Genomic DNA, 22,276 nt, shown 5'->3' with positions numbered 1-22,276 from the left:
GATTACATGCGTTACTAAAGGATACAAACAGAAACAAGACAGGTCCCGGGCCGTGCTGTGATTGGCTGACGTCACGGGGGTGTCCCGGGCCGGCAGCCAATCACAGCGCGGCCCGGGAAATGACGTCACGGGGGTGTCCCGGGCCTGCAGCCAATCACAGCGCGGCCCGGGACACACGGAAAAAGGGGCGGGGCTTAAAAAAGACCCAGAAACGCCCCCGAATCGCGTTTTCCCGAGAAAGCGTGATTGACAGCCTCTGTCTCCCAATGGCTAGCCTCCATTTATGGAGCTAGCCAATGGGAAACAGAGGCGGTCCGAACATCCCTACTGTAGACAAAAGTTTTCGATCTGGGAGGGGCACTGCGTGCCCCTTGCCAGGTCGAAACCTAACAAAAAGGGGCAGTATGCGTTTTTAGGAGAAGATTTTAAAATAGAAAGACTTGTAGGGAAACGTAACTGTGAACATACATTTGAGTTGTCAAAAGGAACATGGCAAAATCTACAAGGTGATAACCCAGCAGTACCTGGAGTTTATTTTATCTGGGGACAAGACGCATATTTTAACTTACCAGCTGTATGGAGGGTATTTGCTATTTAGGCTTACTGTTTCTTAAGGTGTATCACATGCATAGTTTACATGCTTTGATGCTATTATTCCAGCTGTGGAAGTGATACTGAATGATGAGAAAATTAGAAAGCTTTTCCGCAGTAGTAGAAAAGCTTGCAAAAAGTACATCTGGAGCTTTATTAGTTTCTAACAGAACTAGTGACAGCGAGATCAATGGTTTTACAGAATAGGTATGCTTTAGACATTGTACCTGCAGACAGAGGTAGAGTCTGTAATATTTTAAAGTCTGAACATTGTTGCATCTACATACCTGACAAAAGTAAGAAAATCCAAGAATTTGCAAAGAACATTTCAAACATCAAACGTGACATGGAACCATTAGAAACAACTAGCATAGTAAAAATCTTCACTAGGGGAGTTTCTGCAATAGGCAATTGGATTGGCACAGCAGGAGGAGAAATCCTCCCAGTTATAGAAGTACCTGTATTAATTATAGTGGTCTGTTTCCTGACTTCATTAGGAGTGTATAATGCTATCAAAATCATATAGCAGACAAAAAAGATTAGAGAAAGAAACAAAAAGATGAAGATATATTTAGAACTAAGTGACCACAAAAACAAAGAATATAACAAACTAAAGGAGAGGGAAAACTTAAAATGAAAAAGAAGGGATTCATCTGAAAACAAGAGCGAATTGTGAGAAGCCATAAGATGGGGGAGGTTAATGGAGATTTTAAAAATATACACAAATGAATGCCATTGACATATAAAAATAATGTGTAGGCCTAAAACGAAAAGCAGCATTTTAAAAGACAAATGGGAATAGTAGGCTTTTATAGCTACATATGTCAAGTTAGAAAGGCTTCTGAATGTAATGCACTTTTCCTTCCCACTGACCTTAGGCCAATACCCTTAGTAATGTGAAGAGTTCAATGATACAAATGTGCTGAGCTAACATGATTTAAAGTAGAAAAACATAGTTCTCAACCTTCCCATAGAGATATATTCATAGAATACAACAGTATAGTAAATTATGTCGTTTCAATTTTATATAAAATTTTCTTCATGAACAAAGTTAGAATGTGTGAGAAAGTCATGATTTAATTTGTGCAATGACAGACCGAACGTGAACGGTTTTGTTTTGTAGAAGATAAGGCTGTGGAAACGAAACCTCGACTTGTACAATGTTAACACAAATGTTTTGTTGAAATCGTTATATCTGTAAGTCTCTCTCTTGAAACTGTTTACACATCAGAAACTGTCCTGTTCCTATGATGACTTTGCACACTGATTTGCTAAAAAGACAGAAGAATGCAACATTTTACCTTAGTGATAAATATTGAAATGTTTTATTTGAGCGTATTCCTAGAGTAGTGAGGGACACTCTTTTTCCTGCCTCTTAGGAGAGCTTCCCTTTGAAGACCCAGCATTTTTTTCATGAGAAGTGCTATTTGCATTGCTTAAAGCTTTTTGCCTTCACCTCTAGATTTGGAATTCTTTATTGGTTCTAAAATAAACTTTTCACAGATTTTTCTAGACTTAGAATAGGGATTTGCCTATATGGAATGTGCTTTATGTATTTGTTCTGCATTGTATTACTGATCAACTGATTGCTTATTGATGACTAATAAAGACATTTACTAAAAGATTTTAATAAAACCCTCATACCAAAATGTCATCATTGACTCCCAATAATTGATATTTAATTTATGATGCGTAACTTCAATGATGATTTGCAGCATCTGATTAATTCTTCGTCCATGGTCCGAAGCCCAAGGACCCAGTATAAGCAGAGACTGTATATTCAGGCTTCTGAGGCACCAATCTTGAATTATAAACCAAATATTTATTAAGGTACCATGCTCCACCAAGACCATATATTTTCACTGGGAGGTCCAACTGAAACCTTTTCCTTTACTGCATACATCTACAAGCGGAACTAATGTGGAAGTCTTGCCAGATGAGGTCATGCCTTTCAGAGGTATCCTCAGCATTTTGTCCCAGTCTGCCGGAGGTCCAACAGTAAGTCAGTCCCACTTTTCTGCAGGTGTTGGAAACCCTTTCTGGACCCTTCTACAGCTGCCAGGTTCAGAGAAAGGCTCCTGTAGATGACATTTCAGATCAGCAAGGATTCCAGCAGGGCCTAATGCAATCTGCTCCCAGCTGGTTCTTCTACAAAGGTGGTTTCTTCTTCATCATGTTATGTTCCCGAGTCTGGAGGAGGGTAGACTGCTGGCTGTTGGAACACATTTTCAGCCAATATGTTCAATTAGAGAGCAGGACATAGCTAAGTACTACCCTTGAGTAAGCACTTCCTTTCTCTGTTTCTTCAGCAGTTCTAGTTATGTTCTGAGGAGCTTCTGGTAGGAATTCAAGTACACAATGCATGCTACCCAGTGGAGATATTTAACACAATCCCAAAATACTTTCCTCTTCTGGGAGAAACAACAGGATAGCTGGAAGAGGTCCTAGTCCAAAAACACATCCTCACACTAGGCAATGTTTAGTGTAAGCATGTGAAAGGGCCAGGCTACAGCTTGGTCCTTGGTAATGACATCTGTGTTCCTGTCCACTTCCAGCTCTCATATCCCATGATAAGTGTTGAGTGATTGCTATACCCAGTCTTCTTGCTAGCAGACACAGCGTATTGCCCCTGGTAAGTTAAGTCATTTACACCTGATCAAAGGGCCAGTCATTACCAGGAGGGAAGACAAGTAGAACTCAACATTGTAAAAGCCTCCAGGCAGCACTAAGTAGGTGTTAATACAAATCTGGATTTAGCAAAGAATCTGCCTTCACCACTAAAAAAGTGTCTTGATAAATATTAAAAATAAAGTTTGAATTAAATGTGAAACATTTCTCTAACCCACAAAATTACTTTTAATCACAAGTGGGCCTTCTCCATAGGAAAAGATAGTGTGGCTCTTAAAGTGAAAATAGTCCTTCATGGCGAACTATGTTGCTTAACTCTACCACTATCTTGTACCTCAGCCTATATTTGGGTGCCCCTCCTCAACTATACCCTAGCACCTATAGCCTAGTACATCTACCCCTGCCGAGATTCTAGTACCTCCAACTATAATTAATACCCAATATTTCAATCCCTGTTTTTACCCTTGTGCTTTCGGTGTCTCTACCCCGAGCTATGATCTATAATGCCTCCATCAATACACTAGTGCCCCTAGTCCAACATATCCTCTAGTATCTCTGCCTATATACTGATACGTCTATCAGACCAGACTATACCTCAGCACTGCTTACCTTTCCATTTACCCCAGTAATTATTCCACGTTTGTTTTATCCTATAGCTTTTATTCCACTTTTCATGTAGATCCTGTATTATGGTCTTCTGTTATAGTTTTGAAGAAATTCTTTACATTTGGATGAAAGGGTTGACTTCATTTTGGAAGTTCAACAAAATGAACCTTCACAAGCCTGTGGCCATCAAGCTCAAGTTCTCAGGTTTTTTTGTGTAAATGAGGTACAACGGAGTGAAATAGTGACACAGTAGTTTAACAAGTACAAAATGAACATTAGGCCATATAAATCTTTAAAAGAGTTTAAGTTCAATAAAACACACATTTCGCTCCCACACATATTTACACCTATGCCTGCCTTCATATTCCTAACTAGGCTGTGAGACTACCTTGAAAGAGAGTGACACTATCATGAGCTGATATGACATTAAACAAGGTTTTCTTGAGGGACAATACATGAAGAGCAAGTTGCCTGCCTTCGGTAATGCTTATTCTGATGGATACTCTCTTTAACCACAGATTCCTTATCTTAAAATACTCTCCAAGAACCTGACTGGATCTGGAAATCTTTGGCATTGTGCAGGTCTGTGTTGACTCCACCTGTTGTCCCCAGAGTGACAAATACATTTAAGCATCAACCCTACGCAGGCATCAGGTTTTTCTTGCATACCCTTTACAACACCCCATCAGACATGGAGCGTAAACAATACTTGGGAACAGTGTGCTGAGTACTAACTTGGGACCTTTTTAGATGTTAAAAAGAGGCCATTCCTGGGAGGTGACAGGGTGGTGAGGAATCTGCAGTTAAGAGTATCCAACAGAAATAGCATTGCTGAAGATAACTTGCTTTTCTGACGGATACTCGATGGTACCTGATGGTACTTGGTTTGATCAATGTATAAGCTTAAAGCATATTTATTTTCCAATTGATGGAGCCTTTTCTCCTCTTTCGGTGGAAAGAGGAACAAAGAACACCAGTAGTGTGATGAATTGACAACCTGGAAGGAAGTCATGACCTCCATTAGGAAGGAGTCCTTAGGACCAACTTGTTCGGTGTGTAGGGTTGTTGAGCTAATAGTGCCTGAAGTTCATTCATGCCGCGAGAGGAAGCAATTGAGATAACATAGGCAGTCACTAAGGTCAGGTATGCATTACTTCAAAAGGCACACGCATGAGAAATGTCAAGACCAAGTTAACGTCCCACTGTTGTATCAAAAACTGTTTGGGAGGGAAAATGTGCATCAAACTTTTAATAAATGCCATCAGGTTATTTACACAGCGTGATTGATGTGGCAAAGTTTGAAAGGCCGACTAGTAAACTTTAATAATGCACATTGCAGGGTGTTGCTGAGCCACAGACTAAATAAACAAATGGACATCCAACAGCTTTACTTGTAAGGGTTCAGTCTTGCAAACGCCACACCAAACCACACATTTATCCCAGCGTCCTCCATAAATGAATTTCATGGGAGGGAGCCTGCCGGCAAGGATGACATCCACCATCTTAGGTGGAAAATCAAACATTATCAATTGATGCCACTCAATATCCATGTATTGAGGTGCAGATTGCATAGGTTATGGTGGGGAACTCTGTCTGTCCTGCTGCTGAGGCAGGGCAGCCTGATGAAGTGAGTCTGAATGGAGTACAGAAGCTCATGCCTGGAAGGTCTGGGTACCACATCCTCCTTGCCCAATCGGTATCCACTAGGATGACTTGGGCCTGGTTGTTTTTGAAAGTTTTCAGAACTCTGGCCAGGAGAGGCAGGAACGTAAAGGCAAGCAGGTGTCTTGTGCTCCATTACAGCAGGAATGCATTCTCTAATGAGTCTTCTTGAGGAATCTCCAATCCCCAAAACGTACAGGTCACTTATAGTGAACCTCATTGATGTCAAGGGCCCCAGCATCATGCAGAAGTTGTCCACGACTGACTGTGGAAAGTCTGCCTTCAACAGTCAATCAATGCGGAACATGAATACTAGTATACTTGACTTCTGAAAATGGGCAATGGCCAGCACCACTGTTGTCATTAACACCTGAGGGGGACTGAGGAGGCTTAAAGGGAGCAGAGCAAAGTAAAAATACTTTTGGCCTACCTTCAACCACAGATGTCTTTTGAGCTGCAGAAAGGGTATATGAAAATATGCGTCATGCATGTCCAAGGACACCTTCCAATCACACAAGTCCAGAGTAGACAGAATCTGGGCCAGCGTAAGCATTTTGAATATACTCTTCCACAGGAAGGCATTTGGAGAGTGATATTCCTGTATAGGCCTGAGGCCGCGTCGTTTATTGGAACAAAAAAAATTGCAAAAGTATCACCCTCCCCTCCTCTTTTGAGCATGGGACTTTCACAATGGCACCATTGAAGAGCCACATGTAGTAGAATGGACAGGCACTGTTCTTAAATGTGCTCTGGTGCAGAAGGATTATTGGGCAGGGAGGAGAGGTAGGGCATTCCCACTTTGAATAATCTGTAAAATACATCTGTCAGAAGTGATGGATTACCAACCTGAAAGGAAATGCTGAATCCTGCCCAACGCTGTTTGGGCATTCAGCGCGATGGCCAAACTAAACTGTTTTGAGGACTGATGCTCCTGCTTGCCAGCATGCTGCCTGACACACCCAGGCAGATGGGAAGACTGTCTTTGTCTATTCTTCGGCCCTGTGGAATAGAAGCTAAACTTTCAGAGTTGATGCAGAAACTGTTTGACATGGGGCAACAAGGAGTGCACTACAGCTCTGCTCTCCACACAGCGTTCAAACGCAAAGTTCGTCTTCATATTGAAAAGTTGGGGGACATCAAAAGGCACGTACATCACTGGAGTAACCTTTGAATTGTATTAACGTGTTGATGAAGGACAACACAAATATTGACTGCTCTCCCGAAGCAGTCCACAGTATCCAGATGTGCAAGGATAACGTATAAATACATAAATAAAATAAACATTGGGTTTTCCCAGGACAATAGCCTCATATATTATGCATTCTGGGGCGACAGAAGATTCACTGTGGCCACAGCCAAGTTGTGGAACACACTTCCCCATCACATTAAATCTTGCCCCACCTGGCTTGCCTTCAGGAAGCTAGTTAAGACTTGGCTTTTTAATCAATAACCATCTGCTTCCGGCTTAGTCTTCCACAGAGTCCGCAGCGCCGAGACACCCAAGGGTATTTGTGCTCTCTACAAATCGCTTAAAATAAATAAATGTTTTTACCACATCCTTTGAATGGGAATTGTCTGGGGCAGAACGGCCCTAAGGGGGTTCCAGGACTGCTGATGAACTCTCACTGGGAATGTCACAAAGGACATGTGGGTAGCAGCCCAACAGACATTCACAAATCGCAGTGCTAGACTGGCTGAAGGAAACATGCACATTGTGGAAGAAAATAGGCACTTGAAAAAAACATCAATCATCTTCAATCCCTGTTAGACCTGGCATCCTTTGTGTGGTTTCTCCTTACTGTTTGCCTCTACAGCCTGTATTTGTGTCTGTGTGCTGGACTTCATTTTTGCTGGTTTAGGTCGTCTGTGCACATTGTCACTGCTGATCAGTGCCAAAGTGCAAATGTTCCCTGTGTAAATTATGATTGCTTATCCATGATTGGCATATCTGATTTCCTGATAAGTCCCTAGTAAAGTGCACTATGTGTGCCCAGGGCATGTAACTACAAATGCTACACTGGTTTTGCTGCCCCACACAAGTAGCCTTTCAAATGCGACTCAGACTTCCCACTGCAGTGCAGTATCTGCGAGTACAGTTTTAACTGCAATGTCGACCTGGCAAGTGCCTTGCTTGGTCCTAACCTTCCTTCTTCTTACATGTAAGGCAATCCTCAGGTAGGCCCAAGGTAGCCCTGTGGGCAGGGTGCAGTGTATGTAAAATGTAGTACATGCCCTGGTGTGTGTTACACGTCCTAATAGTGAAATACAGAGTATGTCTGTCCCATAGGTTAACAAAGGAGCTGCCTTGTAATATCTTACAAGTGCAACGTTCCATTGGGACAAGATAGATAAATGGAATTTAGGCTCTCTGAACTCAGAAATTAATACCACGCTGAAAAGACATCCAGACTTCAGTGAGTAGAAAACCTCTTTACTCCTTCCCGTCTGGCAGTAACTGCCAGTCCCCCCGAACCCATGCTCCAACCCAAATACTGAGTTCCATGTAGGGATCCATTAAGAAAACAGTTGAAGGCAAAGAACATTACTGGGTGAGTACAGAACTAAGGATAATAGATCAAAACATTTCATAACCATTAATCTTTGTAGGACATACCCTCGCCTTATCAGATGCTCTCATGGGATGTACTCTCCACCTGTCAGCTGCTCTCACAACAGCACTCCCCTGGCCAAAGTAGGTTTTGAAGGATGTACCGTAACTCTGTCAGATACTCTCCAAACAGCACTCCCTTTGGCCTGAGTAGAATAAACATTGGCCTGAGTAGAATCAACATGTACCCCCATCTTCCTCCCAACATACTCTGCTTTCGATTTAGGTACAACAGAAATAAAATGTTTGTTCCAAGCCTTCTCATTCTCTAGTACCACTACATGATCCTTTACTTCCACAACTCGAACAGGTCCAGAAAGATGTGACCAACCCTTGCGGACGAATCCGGGTCTTCTAATTCTCACCCAGTTCTCAACCTGGACAGCCAATACCGGATGATGTTCAGTAGATGATTTGTCTCCAAACTCAAAACACAGAAGTTATGTGGGTGTGTGGCTACATTAGGAACCCTCCAAGGTGCTTTTAACACACACTCTTTAAATTCTATATATTGGATGTTAAATTTCATGCAGAATCTTCACTTCTAATGTCACATATTTTGCCGAACCCTTGCATGTTCCAACGGTGTGCCCATATTTAAGCAGTCATGCCACCATTTGATACAGAAAAATGCTCAGTATTGAATGTGTATGCCTTTGCTATGAACCAATAACATATTTAAAAAATATTGTGTAATCCATAAACCCTTCTCAGACAAATGCGCTTTTATATTTCTTATTTTCCAAAAATACTTAAACACAAAGTAAAACTTTCCAAGAGGGGTGACAAATAGCCCGTGTCCTCTAATATAATTTGTTCTTTGCAATAATTGGTGTGAAGGGATATTTTCTTACAGTAGTCCGTTAGCCTAACCCCCAACAAAATAGAAAGGCTTAGCCATATTCTTTGGAACACAGCCATATCCCTTAAACGCATTTGACATTTACCAGGACCTTCCTAATGACCACCACTAAGGAACGAGAGCCCATGTTATGACAACAAAAATGTCTTTCAGCCCCCTACCAGAGCACCAAACCCTTTTGGTCCTACCATTTTTAAGAGTCCTCACTACAGTGTAGCAAAAAAGAACTTCTATGTAAATAGAATGGATCTTGGAGCAGGGATCTCTGACCTGGTCAGGGACCTAGCTCTCCGCCCGTGCAGCTCCACTGTCTGAGCCCCCGCCGCTAGTGCCCCTTCCACCTCAAGACAGGCAGTGGTTCGAGACAGCTGTTCCTGTTCCTTCTGGTATCGTATTTTGTCTGAATTTCTGTGCCCCTGTTATTTTTCTCACATTGGATTTTGTCTTGTTTGTGTCCCTGTTTTGTTCATGCCTGTTTTTGCCTCTGCTGCCCGTGCGGCCCCTCCCCCTCCGGGTTCTCCCCCCTCGAAGCTGCACTTCCCTCCCCCTTCCCCTATTTAATGGTGGGCACTGTGCGGATGCACGAAGCGGGCGCTCCGCTGGTGCGCCGACAAGACCTGACGGTGACCAGAACCAGGGACCCTGGATCTCCGACTACCCACCACTACGACTGTGCTGCCCTCCACGCATTCAACCCCAGAAGGGACATCAACTGCCAGACGGCCACACTGAACAACAACCACGGCCAATTCTCCTGCTGCCACTGCCGCCAAACTTTAACACCACCCCACAACCGCCGACCCCAAGTCAGACTCCAACACCACCAAAACCCTGAAGTGCATCCTCCTCAACGTGTGCTCCCTGCACAGACATGCTGTGGAGATCTGGGAACTCTTAGACACCGTCTCGCAAGATGTCACCTTCTTCATAGAAACCTGGACCAATGCCTCTTCCACCTCGCTATCGCTATCCCCGACGGATACCAGATCCAGAGGAAGGACCGCCCCAAGAACCCAGGAGGAGGACTCGCCCTCGCACACAAGAGCTCCCTCCAACTCTCACCACCCAACACCTGCACTTCCAGATCCAGACCAGCCCTAGAACCACACTTTGTGGCACCCTAGCCTACAGACCACCCGGACCCCCGAGCTTCATTCGCCACTACCATCGCTGACCTTATTGCACCGCATGCCATCACCTCCATGGATTACATACTCATCAGAGACCTGAACTTCCACCTCGACAACCCCAGCGACCCCAACTCCACCACACTCCTGGACAACCTTGCCAACATCGGACTGAAACAGCTCGCCACCACGCCAACCCACAAGGCAGGACACACCCTTGACTCCTACTTCGTAAGAGGGAACAACATCCGCTTCAGCCACAAGACGCAACCCCCATGTACCGACCACAACTGCGTACATTCCTCGCCAACAAATCTACGCTACCCAAACCTGCACCCCACCCTCCACAAAAAAACTGGAGCATAGTCACTGAGGAGGAGCTCAACTCCACCCTCAACCACAACGCTCCCATCACCTAAACTGACTCCAACCTCACAGCTTAAGAACTCCACAGGTGGATCTCCAACTGTGCAGATGAGCTCGCACTGCTAAGCAACCCCGACAGAGAGCGCCCCAGGAAAGCTACCTGGTTCACCATCGACCTCTAAGCATCCAGACGCACCTGCAGACGTCTTGAGAAGAACTGGAGAAACAGAAAAACATTGGAAGATCACACCGCATACAAGAACGCTATTACAGAATACCACCAATGCATCAGAGCCACCAAAAGGACCTTCATCCAGAACAAGATCCTCACCAACTCCAGCAACTCCAAGGAACTCTTCAGCGTCATCCAGGAATTCACCAAGCCCCTCAGCAAAACCACAGACATCACCTTATCCCAGGACCTCTGCAACAAGCTTGGCTCTTACTTCCATCTAAAAATCAAGGGCCTCTATGACAACTTCAACCACCAGACACCTGACCTCGAAACAACTTACTACTACGGCAACTCCAGCCAGCCCACCATCTCCTCATTGACCACAGTTACCACTTCAACCATGAAAGGCATCCAACTAACAAAACTCTTTGATGACAACGCCATCCTCGACCGCTCCAAATCTGGATTCCGTAGCAACCTTTGTGGGAGCTTTCTTTCCCGAAAAGCTGCTCTGGGATGGAACGCATTGCTGCTGGCTCTGCGCGGCATGCAAGATCCTGCGACTTGTAAGAAAAACTAAAAAACATTTCTCTTTTAGCTCTGCTTTTTGTCCTTGGCCCCTTTTCAGGGTCAAGCCGGGACACACCACAGAGTATCTGTGCGCGGTACAAATTCATATAACATAACATAACAACCACAACACAAGACTGCTCTACTCGCCACCAGAGATGACATCCACACCCTCCTCGACCAAGGACACACCTCTGCCCTGATCATACTCAACCTCTCTGCAGCCTTCGACACTGTCTCCCACCGCACACTCGTCGCCAGACTCCATGTTTGCTGGCATACAGGGAACTGCCCTCGACTGGCTCCGCTCCTTCCTCACCAACAGAACCCAAAGAATCAGACTACCACCCTTCCTCTCTGAACCAACAGAAATCAACTGTGGAGACCCCCAAGGACTGTCGCTCAGCCCCACCCTCTTTAACATATACATGACCCCCCCCCGCTCGCCGCCATCGTGAGACAACACAGACTCAACATAGTATCCTACGGCGACGACACCCAGCGTATCCTCTCCCTTACCAGGGACCCTATTACCACCAGACTCAATTTCCAGGAAGGTATGAAGGATGTTGCATCCTAGTTGAACAGCAGCTGCCTGAAACTCAACTCGGAGAAGACAGAGGTCCTTGTCCTCGGACCCTCCACCTCTGCATAGGACAACACCTGGTGTCCCACCGCCCTCGTCAACCCTCTGACCCCCACGGACCATTCCCGAAACCAGTACATCGTACTCGACTCCTCCCTCTCCATGGCCAGAGGGTCATGCTGCTTCAACACCCTCCCCATCCTCCGAAAGACCTTCAAATGGAACCCTTTGTATCAAGAAAGACCGTCACCCACGCACTCGTAACCAGCAGACTGGACTATGGAAACGCCCTCTACGCCGGGATCAACAAGTCTCTACTTTGCAAACTCCAGACCATACAGAATGCCGCAGCCAGACTCGTCCTCGGTATACCTCGACATGAACACATCACCCAACACCTGCAAAACCTCCACTGGCTCCCCGTCGAGAAGAAAGTTACTTTCAAGATACTCACCCACGCCTACAAGTGAATCTACAACAACGGATCCCCAATACCTCAACAAGAGAATCTCCTTTCATGTACCCAAAAGAAACGTCCGATCCTCCAACCTCACCGAAACCCAGCGCATCCGCAGAACCAGAATAGGTGGAAGAGCCTTCTCCTACACCCGGGCCAAGACCTGGAACGAGCTCTCGATCGACATCAGACGTGCCCCCTTTCTGAACATCTTCATGAAGACACTCAAGACCTGGCCTTGACTGAGTGGAGAGTCTCCCTCACGCCTCCCCCTTCCCCTCCAGTGCCTTCAGACACTCAAGAGTGAGTAGAGCGCTTTACAATCCCCTGATTGATTGATTGACCTTCTATCAAGAACCCATAGGGGCCCATCCATTTTTAATAGAGTGATGCCTTGATTTACATAATGGAGAAAGAAAGAAAAGAAGGAAAAGGGGAAAAAAGGTACAGAGAGGAAACAGAGTGCATTTGTTAACTAAATACACATAGGGTATTCCCATAGGAACCATGCCTCTGAAAAATAGCAGTGTTTGTTGCTGGCACATGCCAAGATCGAGGCCCAGGAATCATCACTTAACCAAATAGAGCCCATTGGGAGGACGGCTAAAGCAAGACTTCAAGTTAAGTACCTTTAAATACAACCAATATAAACAACATGAATGCACCGTAAAATTAATGTTTTCACCATAATAATAATAACAATGATAACCAAAGAGGTACTGAGTTAAGACAGGATTTTTTTCATATACAACAGCTTCAAGAACTTTGGAAAGCACAGTCCTTTTAGGAGATACCAGAATGTTTTGCATTTGTTATTTTTATTTTCAGTACATCTGTATGATATTTGAAATACAGTCTTTAAAAACCAATGCAAGTAAAGAAGAGAGGCAACTGCAAAAGAGGAGCGACCCCTGTCAGGGTTAATGACAAAGATGTTACACAGCAACCTTTCCAATTTACAAGTCATAAAATGATAATTTCCGTACATTGAAAGACAACAATGCCCTACGAGGTTTGATCATAAATAAATAACAAGCTCTGTATTAACAAACATCTTCACACACCATATTACAATAAGGAATGCACTGTAGACTTGCTCATATATACTCTACTAGGCAAACTCTTTAGAGGTGTGCTCCAGCTGCCACCTTGACTTTAGCTAGGTACGGACGTGAGAACAACTAATGGACTGTTAGATGTAAAGGGCTTTAGTAGTGAGAGTTCCTATCTTATGATAATGGATGGGATTTTCTAACCACTTCAGACGAGAGTGCTCCACGTTGTTTCAAAGAGGGGCAGTCTTCTAGTTATGTATTTTTCCATGATTCTCTTTAGCCAATATTTAACATGCACAGGATAGCTCACTTTTCTATTTGATTTAATTCCTGGCACATTACTTTAGTGAGGATTCCTCTTACAGAATGCGATGAAGTTTTTCTATTACAGGAAACGAACGTACTGACACTGCAGCCTGAGGAATGTAATTACAGTGCAAGGTAGCTAAACGGATTGAAGCAGCTGAAATCGGGTTTGCCTTTAAAGTTAACCGAAGCTGTGTATCTTATTAGGAAACTCAACTGGAGTGCCTTGGGTAAGACTGTACTGCAGTGCATCGCTAAAACACCGACACGAATACGGAATAGGATTAAAACTGGCCAGCATTAATGGAATTCTGAAAGTCAAACCAAAATATTACTTTATTGCTAAAATACAGTAGGTTTTGCCATAGTGTTCTTTTACTGTGCTACGATTAGGAATGTGCAAATTGTTCGTTTTAGTCCCTTATCTAGTGATACAAAGAAAAAGGTTTTGAGGAAAGAATGAATAGTACTATGAAAGCTAGCCTCACAATACAGACCTCTACATACATTTCTTAATATAGTGTAGACTTACACTTAAGAGGTCTTTAAATGCCCCCTAGCCAAAATAACAAGGGTGACATTTTTAGGAGAATCGTTTAGTTCAAAGACACAATTTTTTTTTTTTTTTTTTTTTTAAAGATTTTAAGTCATAGTCCTCAAAGATTCTTGGGGAAGTTGGTAAATGAAGTTGGGTAAGCAGCTTTAAAATTAGGACAGTACACATCTTTGACCATATAAAAGGATGCCTTAACTTCTCAAGGAAAGAAGCTTTGGCTAAGGCCTCACAATTCCAGTTGTAAGATATAAATAAAATGCAGCTGCAGACCACATATGAAGCTACAAAAAAAATTCTGTCTCCAAGATCCGCACAGCTGCTGAACTCACTACACAAATGAAACATCAAAAAGTAAAAATTATCCATTCCCAGAATTAATAAAATCTGTTCACTTTATATTAAAACATCTCTATCATGATTATGGAATGTTAAGTTGATCCCAAAAGGAGGCGTTTTCCCTTTATTTTGTTGCAAGGGTTTTCACCTCCCTTAGATTCGTGTGCAAACTGAACATTAGAACAGGAGTAACTATTTGAGTAGATTCTGCAGCATTGCTGTGGCATGAGTCGGCCTGGCTTGCTTGTTTTCAATTGCATTACGAAGGTACTGGATCCCTCCACAGCGCTCCCAGATCTCCTCAAACTGCCTGGGTAAAATTTCTGCTCCCCTTTTTCGAGTCAGGCCCGTCTCTTCAAGACTTAACTCGCACATCTCCATATCGTCTTTTCCTGAAAGCAAAAAAAGGTTGTGCTCTTAGTTATCACTCTTTCTTCACTATCACGTACACTATGTAAAACCGCTCTTAGCAACATGTAACTCATCAAATGCTGATACTACCATAGTGATCAGTATAGAATAAAAAATTCAATTCAGTATTAAAAGTTCTACAACTTTTGTTACCAGTGGCAAGTGATGCAGTTTTTATTCGAATGATGATTGGAAAATCTGCTGCTGTAGTAAATCTTAACTGAATAGCAACTAAATATTTCGAAAATGCAAAGAATATGATTTGTCTAATGTTGATCGCCGATTCCGTACCCTATATCTAGACAATTATCAACAGGGCCAGAAAACTGCTTATGAAAGAGCTGACAACCTGACATTTAAGGTTCACCCTGGAACATGCTCTCTATAAACAAACCATGCAGTCACAATCAGAAATGTTCTTAGGGGATGGAAAATTGCTCACGTTAGCAAATATTTGCCAGCTACAAAGCTGCTGATCGGTTACATTTGTACATAAAAGAGCTTATCTGTGATGAATGTCATTTTGCACGTCATCATTGTTTCTAATTTTATATTCACAAGAAGCAGCAAATTCCTATGTTTTATAATCGTAGTAGGCAGCAGGGCCGGACTTCCTGTTGCGGGCACCGGGCAATCCCCCGCAAATCGACCCTGTACCAAAATTGGCCGAAATCCTGGCCCCGGCAAAAAGCTCGGCGGCACCCACAACACCCCCCTCCCCCCCCCCAAGTGGGGAGGGGGCCGGCCAAGCACTTTGCCAGGGCCAGTTGTGTATCCCAGTCCGGCCCTGGTAGGTAGAAGCTGATTAAACGATATGAATATGGTATTTTTATATGGCAACTTTAGCTGGAATGCCTCAAGTCTCTACCCCTATCCTTCAAGCCCATCTTGAACTCTCTCCTGGGATATCATAAGGTCCTCAACCTCTACTGCTAGAACGAATCTAATCCCATTATCCTACAACTATAAAAGCCTACAGACCTACACACAAATAACCTACACACTTGCATGCTAGCAGCAGATCAATTGATGTCCTATAACAACTGGAGGTTAAATGTTTCGAAAACAGAAATCTTCAAATAGCAACATTAGTCTACCTTTCAACCCAGTGCTCACTGGCACCTGGAATTTGGACCTCCCCTAGCCACTTCCAGCAAGGTATGGAACCTTGCAGTGATCATGGACTGGAACTGGAAACAAATACTCCTTATACAAACTAAGGATTCTCAGACAAGTCTTCATTTGCTGGTGTTTTCTCATGGCACCCAGCTTATTATTGCTCTATTACGCTCTCATCAAATTATATCAGTGAGTTATGGAACTGAATATATATTGGCACTCAAAGTTTCCTCCAAGCAAGACTTTTGTAGATTCAAAACTCTAGGCCCAGTCTACTGCTGATACAACTCAGAAATAGAGATCATATCGGTCTAACCCTTGAGAAACGTTGTTGGCTTCACATGCACAAATGTAGAAACGTCAAGAATATTTGCAATTCAAATCAGGCAATTCAGAGAGTAGAACCAACATTTCTGCATAACATCTCACACACACACACACTAAACCCGCTAGAACCTCGAAAGAACAGACTAGGGTGCTCCCGCTCCATTGAATAAAATTCACCTCTGCACCATTGGTGAACGATCAAATTACATCCACAAATACACCATCCCCAATAAAATCAATCACATTCTCTAGTAAAGGCATGTATTATTAACAGATGCTACCACAATAATCTGATGTTCTTCTGCACTAATAGACATGCCTATGCACATAGCTAAATCTACAACTAGAAGACAGGAGCAGTCCTCTGCACTTCACACACAATAGTCTACGCTTCCCATCTAGTGGCAAATAAACCTACCCTTTACCAAACATGCATATAAGGCAGACTTGCCCGAACTTGGCCAAGAACTGCACAGTACTTAGCGGAATCATCAGTGATAGTAACGCTCATTACAAGTATTAAATTAAAAACAATCTGTATTATAAAATAAAAAGGAATAGTCTGGGTAGTTCCAAGCTCTACATGAAAAGTATAATATGCATGCATATGATAAAAGAATGTGACGATTTGAGAGCAACTGATCCAATGCCATACGTCTCAATCGTCTATTATTAGCAGAAAGCTTTTTACATCAATAACAAATCTAAACTAATAGTCTTTCCAAAAAAAGCAAGCTGGAATCTAACGTATTTCTAAGTCAAAAGGCTTACTTGATGTTAATCATGTCCAAAGTGTTACTCTTTTCTTGAAACTCTTATTTCTGGCTGCGACTCCAAACTATAGTCTAGCCATACATAACTTCAGTTGCATTAAAAAATCTTAACCGAGGTTATTCACGTTACCTATATGAAATACTGACTTTTGTTTATACCTCTTGGAATAGGTAAGGATTTAGTTTTTATGCCTGGGCCTTTTTTTCCACTCATTACCATTACTTCCCAAGTTGGAGTAAGGTAATTTATCAAACAGAACTTTAATGACACTCGTTCCAAGTAAAATTTGGTTGTTCTAGGGTACTTCGCTTTCTCTCCCTCCATGGTAACATTTCTTCTCAATGCCTACCTGAAGTCTTCATGTTAAAAAGAACAATTACAAATGTGTCATTTTTAAATTAAATTTATTGATAACCTTTTCTGATGATCTAATGTTGATACTTCTTTGTGATATAATCAGAATACCTCCAAGAAGTCAAACCCTTCATTAGTATATCTAGAATAAATTACGTGTTATGTCACTTCATGGAGTGGAAATCTGAAATTGCTTTAACAAGTAAAAAGAGAGTTTGCTTCACCAATAAACACTTCAACCAATAAGTAATCATAAACGATAGTCTAGCAGAAAAATGTATTTTGAAGTAAAATGAATGTTTCCATCACACTTGTCTTCAAATTATCAACGTTGGAAAAATCATCTGCAGTTACAGGATTATAGAGTTGGATAAAATCATATAGTGATAGTACCCATTATGGCAATGAGATAAAGAGAGAAGAAATTGAAAAGGAATCAGACTTTACTTTATGACACTTAAGATGGACAGACTAAGTTCATGCTTTTAGAGCTACTAGTGGAACAAAATCTCTCTGTTTTCTTTCTATTACTTACCTTTGTTGACAGCGGCCACTTTGTAGAAACCCAAGCATCGTATTTCCAACAAATACTGCCACTGGCAAAATCCATTAGAGACTTGTGCATAAATGTTTTTGACTGTCTTAAATTACATAACCTTTAGAGGAACAAGATCTTGGAAATCAATAAATGTATTTTAAAGATCGTTCCCATTAAGTTGGCTAACAGTATTTTATTCTATGTACAGGGTCAAATTACTTTATACTATGATGTACTCTGCTATTGTTCTACTATGCAACATCTTTGGAAAAATAATAAGGGTTTTATTTGATCCAATAGAAAGGAATGTATTAAAGTCCCACCTTAAAACTAAACACTTTGAAAAATGTGGAAATCATTAAATGTATGTTTCTTGCATAATAACAGAGAAAGTGACGTTCCAAAGGGTCCTTGAATACTTTATAATAATGATTAGACATAGGCCCCAATTTATAGTTTGGTGAATGTAGTACTCATCCACCAAACTTTAATCAGGCTATAACACCTGAAAATATGTTTTTGTCAATCTTTCGTTTCAAGGTATTGCTATACTAAATTATTGTGATATGGATGGGTTTGCCTCGCCTATCGTTCCCTATTTAGTCCATATTATCTTCCCCTTTTCGTTTTCATTTTTGTCTTACCAGAAATTCTTGTAATATTTGTGAGTATTTTCTTCATAATTGAATTTTACTTTACTTATAAATGTTAGACCTGTTAACTTTAGGGTGGTCTTCCCCAAAACATTTTGCCTTCACCCTCTTATTTTTCTGAATTTGCTTTTGTTGGTCTTATGCCTCTGTGCACTTTACCACTGCTAACCAGTGCTTGTTCTCAGTCATTAAATGTAGGTAAAATTGGCATATTTAATTTACTTATAAGTCCCTACAAAAGTGGTATACCATATACGCAGGGCCTGTAAATAAAATGTTACACATGGGGCTGCACAAAAATAGACAGTGGTACAGCGCAGTGATTCATATATACATTCTTTCCAGAAAGAAACAATGAATTTTCACCTGAAATATGACTTAGTCATTCATAAATGTATTTATCAGCCTAAAACTGTGATCCATATACATTAAAACATGTTTTTTTTAAAAATCTCTGGTGAAGTGAATAAACAACAAACACACGTTCAATTACATAAGTGAAACATATGTACAGGATGCAAAACCTGCATTAGCTGGAACATTCAGCACCTCCCAATTGTCCGTAAGAAACAAATAAACTGATTGTCCATTTGTTCCTCCTTGCTTCCTTATTTCTCGGAATAATTGGGTGGTTGTAAAACAAGTGCGACCATAAGCCACTTGGAGAGAGTTCTAAAGTCAAGAACGTCCTGGGGCTTTAATCGCTTGAAATTTGTTATGACCAAAAAATATATAATAATAATGTACACCTTGTTGTATCAGAAGCCAAATCGTTTGAAAAAAAAAGACTACAGAACCATGGAGATGTGTTTTTACCAGAGAAGATTCCATTATTTTTGCCTAGAATTTTAATGTTTTCGAATTTGCGTGAATAAGCTGTTCTTCCAGCGTACATGGCATGCTCAGGTTGATCGAATGAGAGCCTAGATAGGTGCCAGCTATATCTTTAACAGTTGAAAAGATCCTGCTTCACTATAAGATGGCTGCGGCCTTTACGCAGTGACACCCTCCCAGTATGCTATGCACATGACATGTGTTTCTCCACTTCCGTATTGAAATCGCGGTACAGTCTTCGAGGTGCAGATGCTGTTGCGCAAGAGGTTCCTTGTGAATTTGCTTATATCCAGTTCTAATTGACAAACCAGGTTTCATTCCATTTCTGTTAATATTCTATTTCTATTTTAGGGCACTTTATAAAGTGTCACAGTTCTGAAGCAGTGTATAGTTTTAGTCAATATTTTCTTCCTAGGTAGAAGCTTGCAAAAGTGATGTCGAACAGTAGGATTATTAATTATTTAGTAAGCCTCATGCGGCCACCCTGTAAGTACAATAGAGAGTTTGGATCCATACCCCTGAGTAAACTCCCACAACGCATGGTGATAATGCAGCACATTGGACAGAGTGGTCACTAATTGATGGCACTTCATATACTAGGTGTTCCAATTTGTTTAAAGAGGTCAAAGGGCTCATCAGCACAGTGGAATACACTGGCATGATACCACTGTCATAGAAATGGAAATGGTAATGCGTGGGGTTTGTCAAATCGTGGAGATATCCGTTTGACCGAATTTCTCATTGTTTCACATGTACTTTGTTTTCTGGAAAATGTAGCCTCAGTGGCATATTAGCATGATTTCTGGGGGGTTTACATGTGGCATGAGATTTTTTGCAGGCAATAGATTTGTTGGCATCTCTGATACGCTAGACTCCTTTGTTCATCAAATTTGGTCTCTGGTAAAACAAGGTGTTGATTAGGCTAGTGTATATCTGTTTATATATATATGTATATAGTGTAATGGTCCTGTGAAATATGATCTTCAGATTGCTTTCATTTTTATTTTGAGGCTTGGGTCCTCTTGTCTTCCCAGTCCTGAGGAGGCCTTTAATGAAGAAAGGGGGAAACATGTTGAGTCACTAGTAGATGGGAGCCAAACAAGATACATCATTATTGTTAGAACTGGGGGTCTCTAGTTGGCAGGGGTAGGTGCCACTGTCCAAATAGGGACCCTTTCTTCTAGTCAGGGTAAGGAGGAAACCCTCTGAGCTAACCCCTGCTCACCCACTTGGTAGCTTGGCACCAACAGTCAAGGCTTATCAAATGCAATGTGTAAAGTATTTGTACCAACACTCACAGTAACACTGTGACAACACCACAAACTGACTCCACAACAGTTTAGAAAAATAAAGGTATTTAATCTAAACTACACAAGACCAAAACGACAAAAATACAACATACACAGTTCAAGAATATGGTTTCAAAAGAGTTCTTAAAGTTGCGATAAAGTAATCCACAGTTGCGTTAAAAGTTCACAGTTGCGTCACGTTTAGCCAACAGTACCTTTAAATGCGACAAAGTTCCAAAACAGAAACTGGAGTGGTGGAACACAAGCGATGCATCACTCCTGAGACCCCTGAGAGGGGATGAGACAGCCCCGCTAGATGTAGCGGGCGTGGTGCTGTGACTTCGGACTGTAAGGGAAGGGATGTGATACCCTGTATGGATTATGGTGCGGAGGTTCTAGAGTGAAAAAGCTTGCAAAGGTACGAAGCGATGATCTTTGGGGCTGCGACGATCTCTGGTGAGACGATGCGCGGACCAGCGGGGATCTTTCTCTTGCAGCTCCTCGATGCGATGGCTCTGCGACGACACTCGCAGCGACATGATGCGGTTCGCAAGTGAGCGGTGCGACAATCTCACCCAGCGACGACCGGCTCTGCGACGACACTCGCAGCGACGGTAATCTTTCCGCACCGGTCTGATGTTTCCCGCAAACGAAGGATACAATGACTCTGGCAGCGGCAACAGGCACTGCGACGATCTCGGCCTTCGTAGCAGCGGGAATTTCCTCACACTGACGGGGATGCGCTCTGCAAGCAAGTGATGCGACAAAACTTGCAGAAAGTCTTTAAAAGCTTGGTTTCCAGCTTCCCAACACAGGTACAACTTCCAGAGGCACCACAACTGGCCCAAGCACTATAGGAAAGACAGAACTCTCTCAGCAGAGTTCAGGGAAGCTGGGGGTGAAGTCCTTTTGTTCCTGGGACTTCTTAACAGAGAGCCAGCTCTCCTCAGCCCTTGGAGATTCCTTCAAGCAAGGGGACACAGCACCAAAAGTAAAGTCCTTCCCCTCTCATTGGCAGCAAAGAAACAGCAGGTCAGTCCAGCAGAGCAACAGCAGGACAGTCTTCCTTCTTAACTTTCAGCTTTCTCCTTGGCAGAGGTTCCTTCTTGATTCCAGGATGATCTAATTTTTTGTTGTCAGGGGTCCTGTACTTATACCCATAAAAGTCTTTGATCCCTTTGTGCAGGAGGGCTCTAAGCCCAGTCTGAACCAGTTCTGGGTGTTCCTTGAGCACTTTGTTTTCCTGGCCTCTCCTTTCCTTTCAGGGAGAGGGGCAGGGTCGTCAGCCGCCCAGCAGGAGGTGGAGCCAGCATTGTGGAAGGCAGGCACAGCCCTATTCAGGCCCAGGTGCTATCCCCTCCCATCACTCAAGATGCAGATGCAGTCATTCAGCCTAGGGCTGACTCAGCGAGCCTCCTGGGGGTTCCCAGCCTCTGTCACTCTCAAACCAGACAGTCAATTCACAAACAGGCCAAGGCACACAGAA

General features: G+C 42.6%; 1 protein-coding gene across 7 annotated transcripts in view; it reads right to left on the bottom strand.

Moving 5' to 3' along the window:
* Window positions 1-13,037: 13,037 nt before the first annotated feature.
* MYO6 (myosin VI) overlaps window positions 13,038-22,276 on the bottom strand; it is a 924,144-nt gene continuing 914,905 nt past the window's right edge. For all 7 annotated transcript variants that reach the window (XM_086926522.1, XM_086926523.1, XM_086926525.1 and 4 more), the window contains one exon: window positions 13,038-14,883. In XM_086926522.1, coding sequence (XP_086782648.1) covers window positions 14,684-14,883 — 200 coding nt within the window. In that variant the 3' untranslated portion in view covers window positions 13,038-14,683. The remainder of the gene's footprint in view (window positions 14,884-22,276) is intronic.

The sequence above is a fragment of the Lissotriton vulgaris genome, chromosome 6 (genome assembly GCF_964263255.1).
Source record: "Lissotriton vulgaris chromosome 6, aLisVul1.2, whole genome shotgun sequence".
Taxonomy (NCBI): domain Eukaryota; kingdom Metazoa; phylum Chordata; class Amphibia; order Caudata; family Salamandridae; genus Lissotriton; species Lissotriton vulgaris.
The sequence above is the reverse complement of the archived record's forward strand: the minus strand, read 5'-3'. Positions and strand labels throughout refer to the sequence as shown.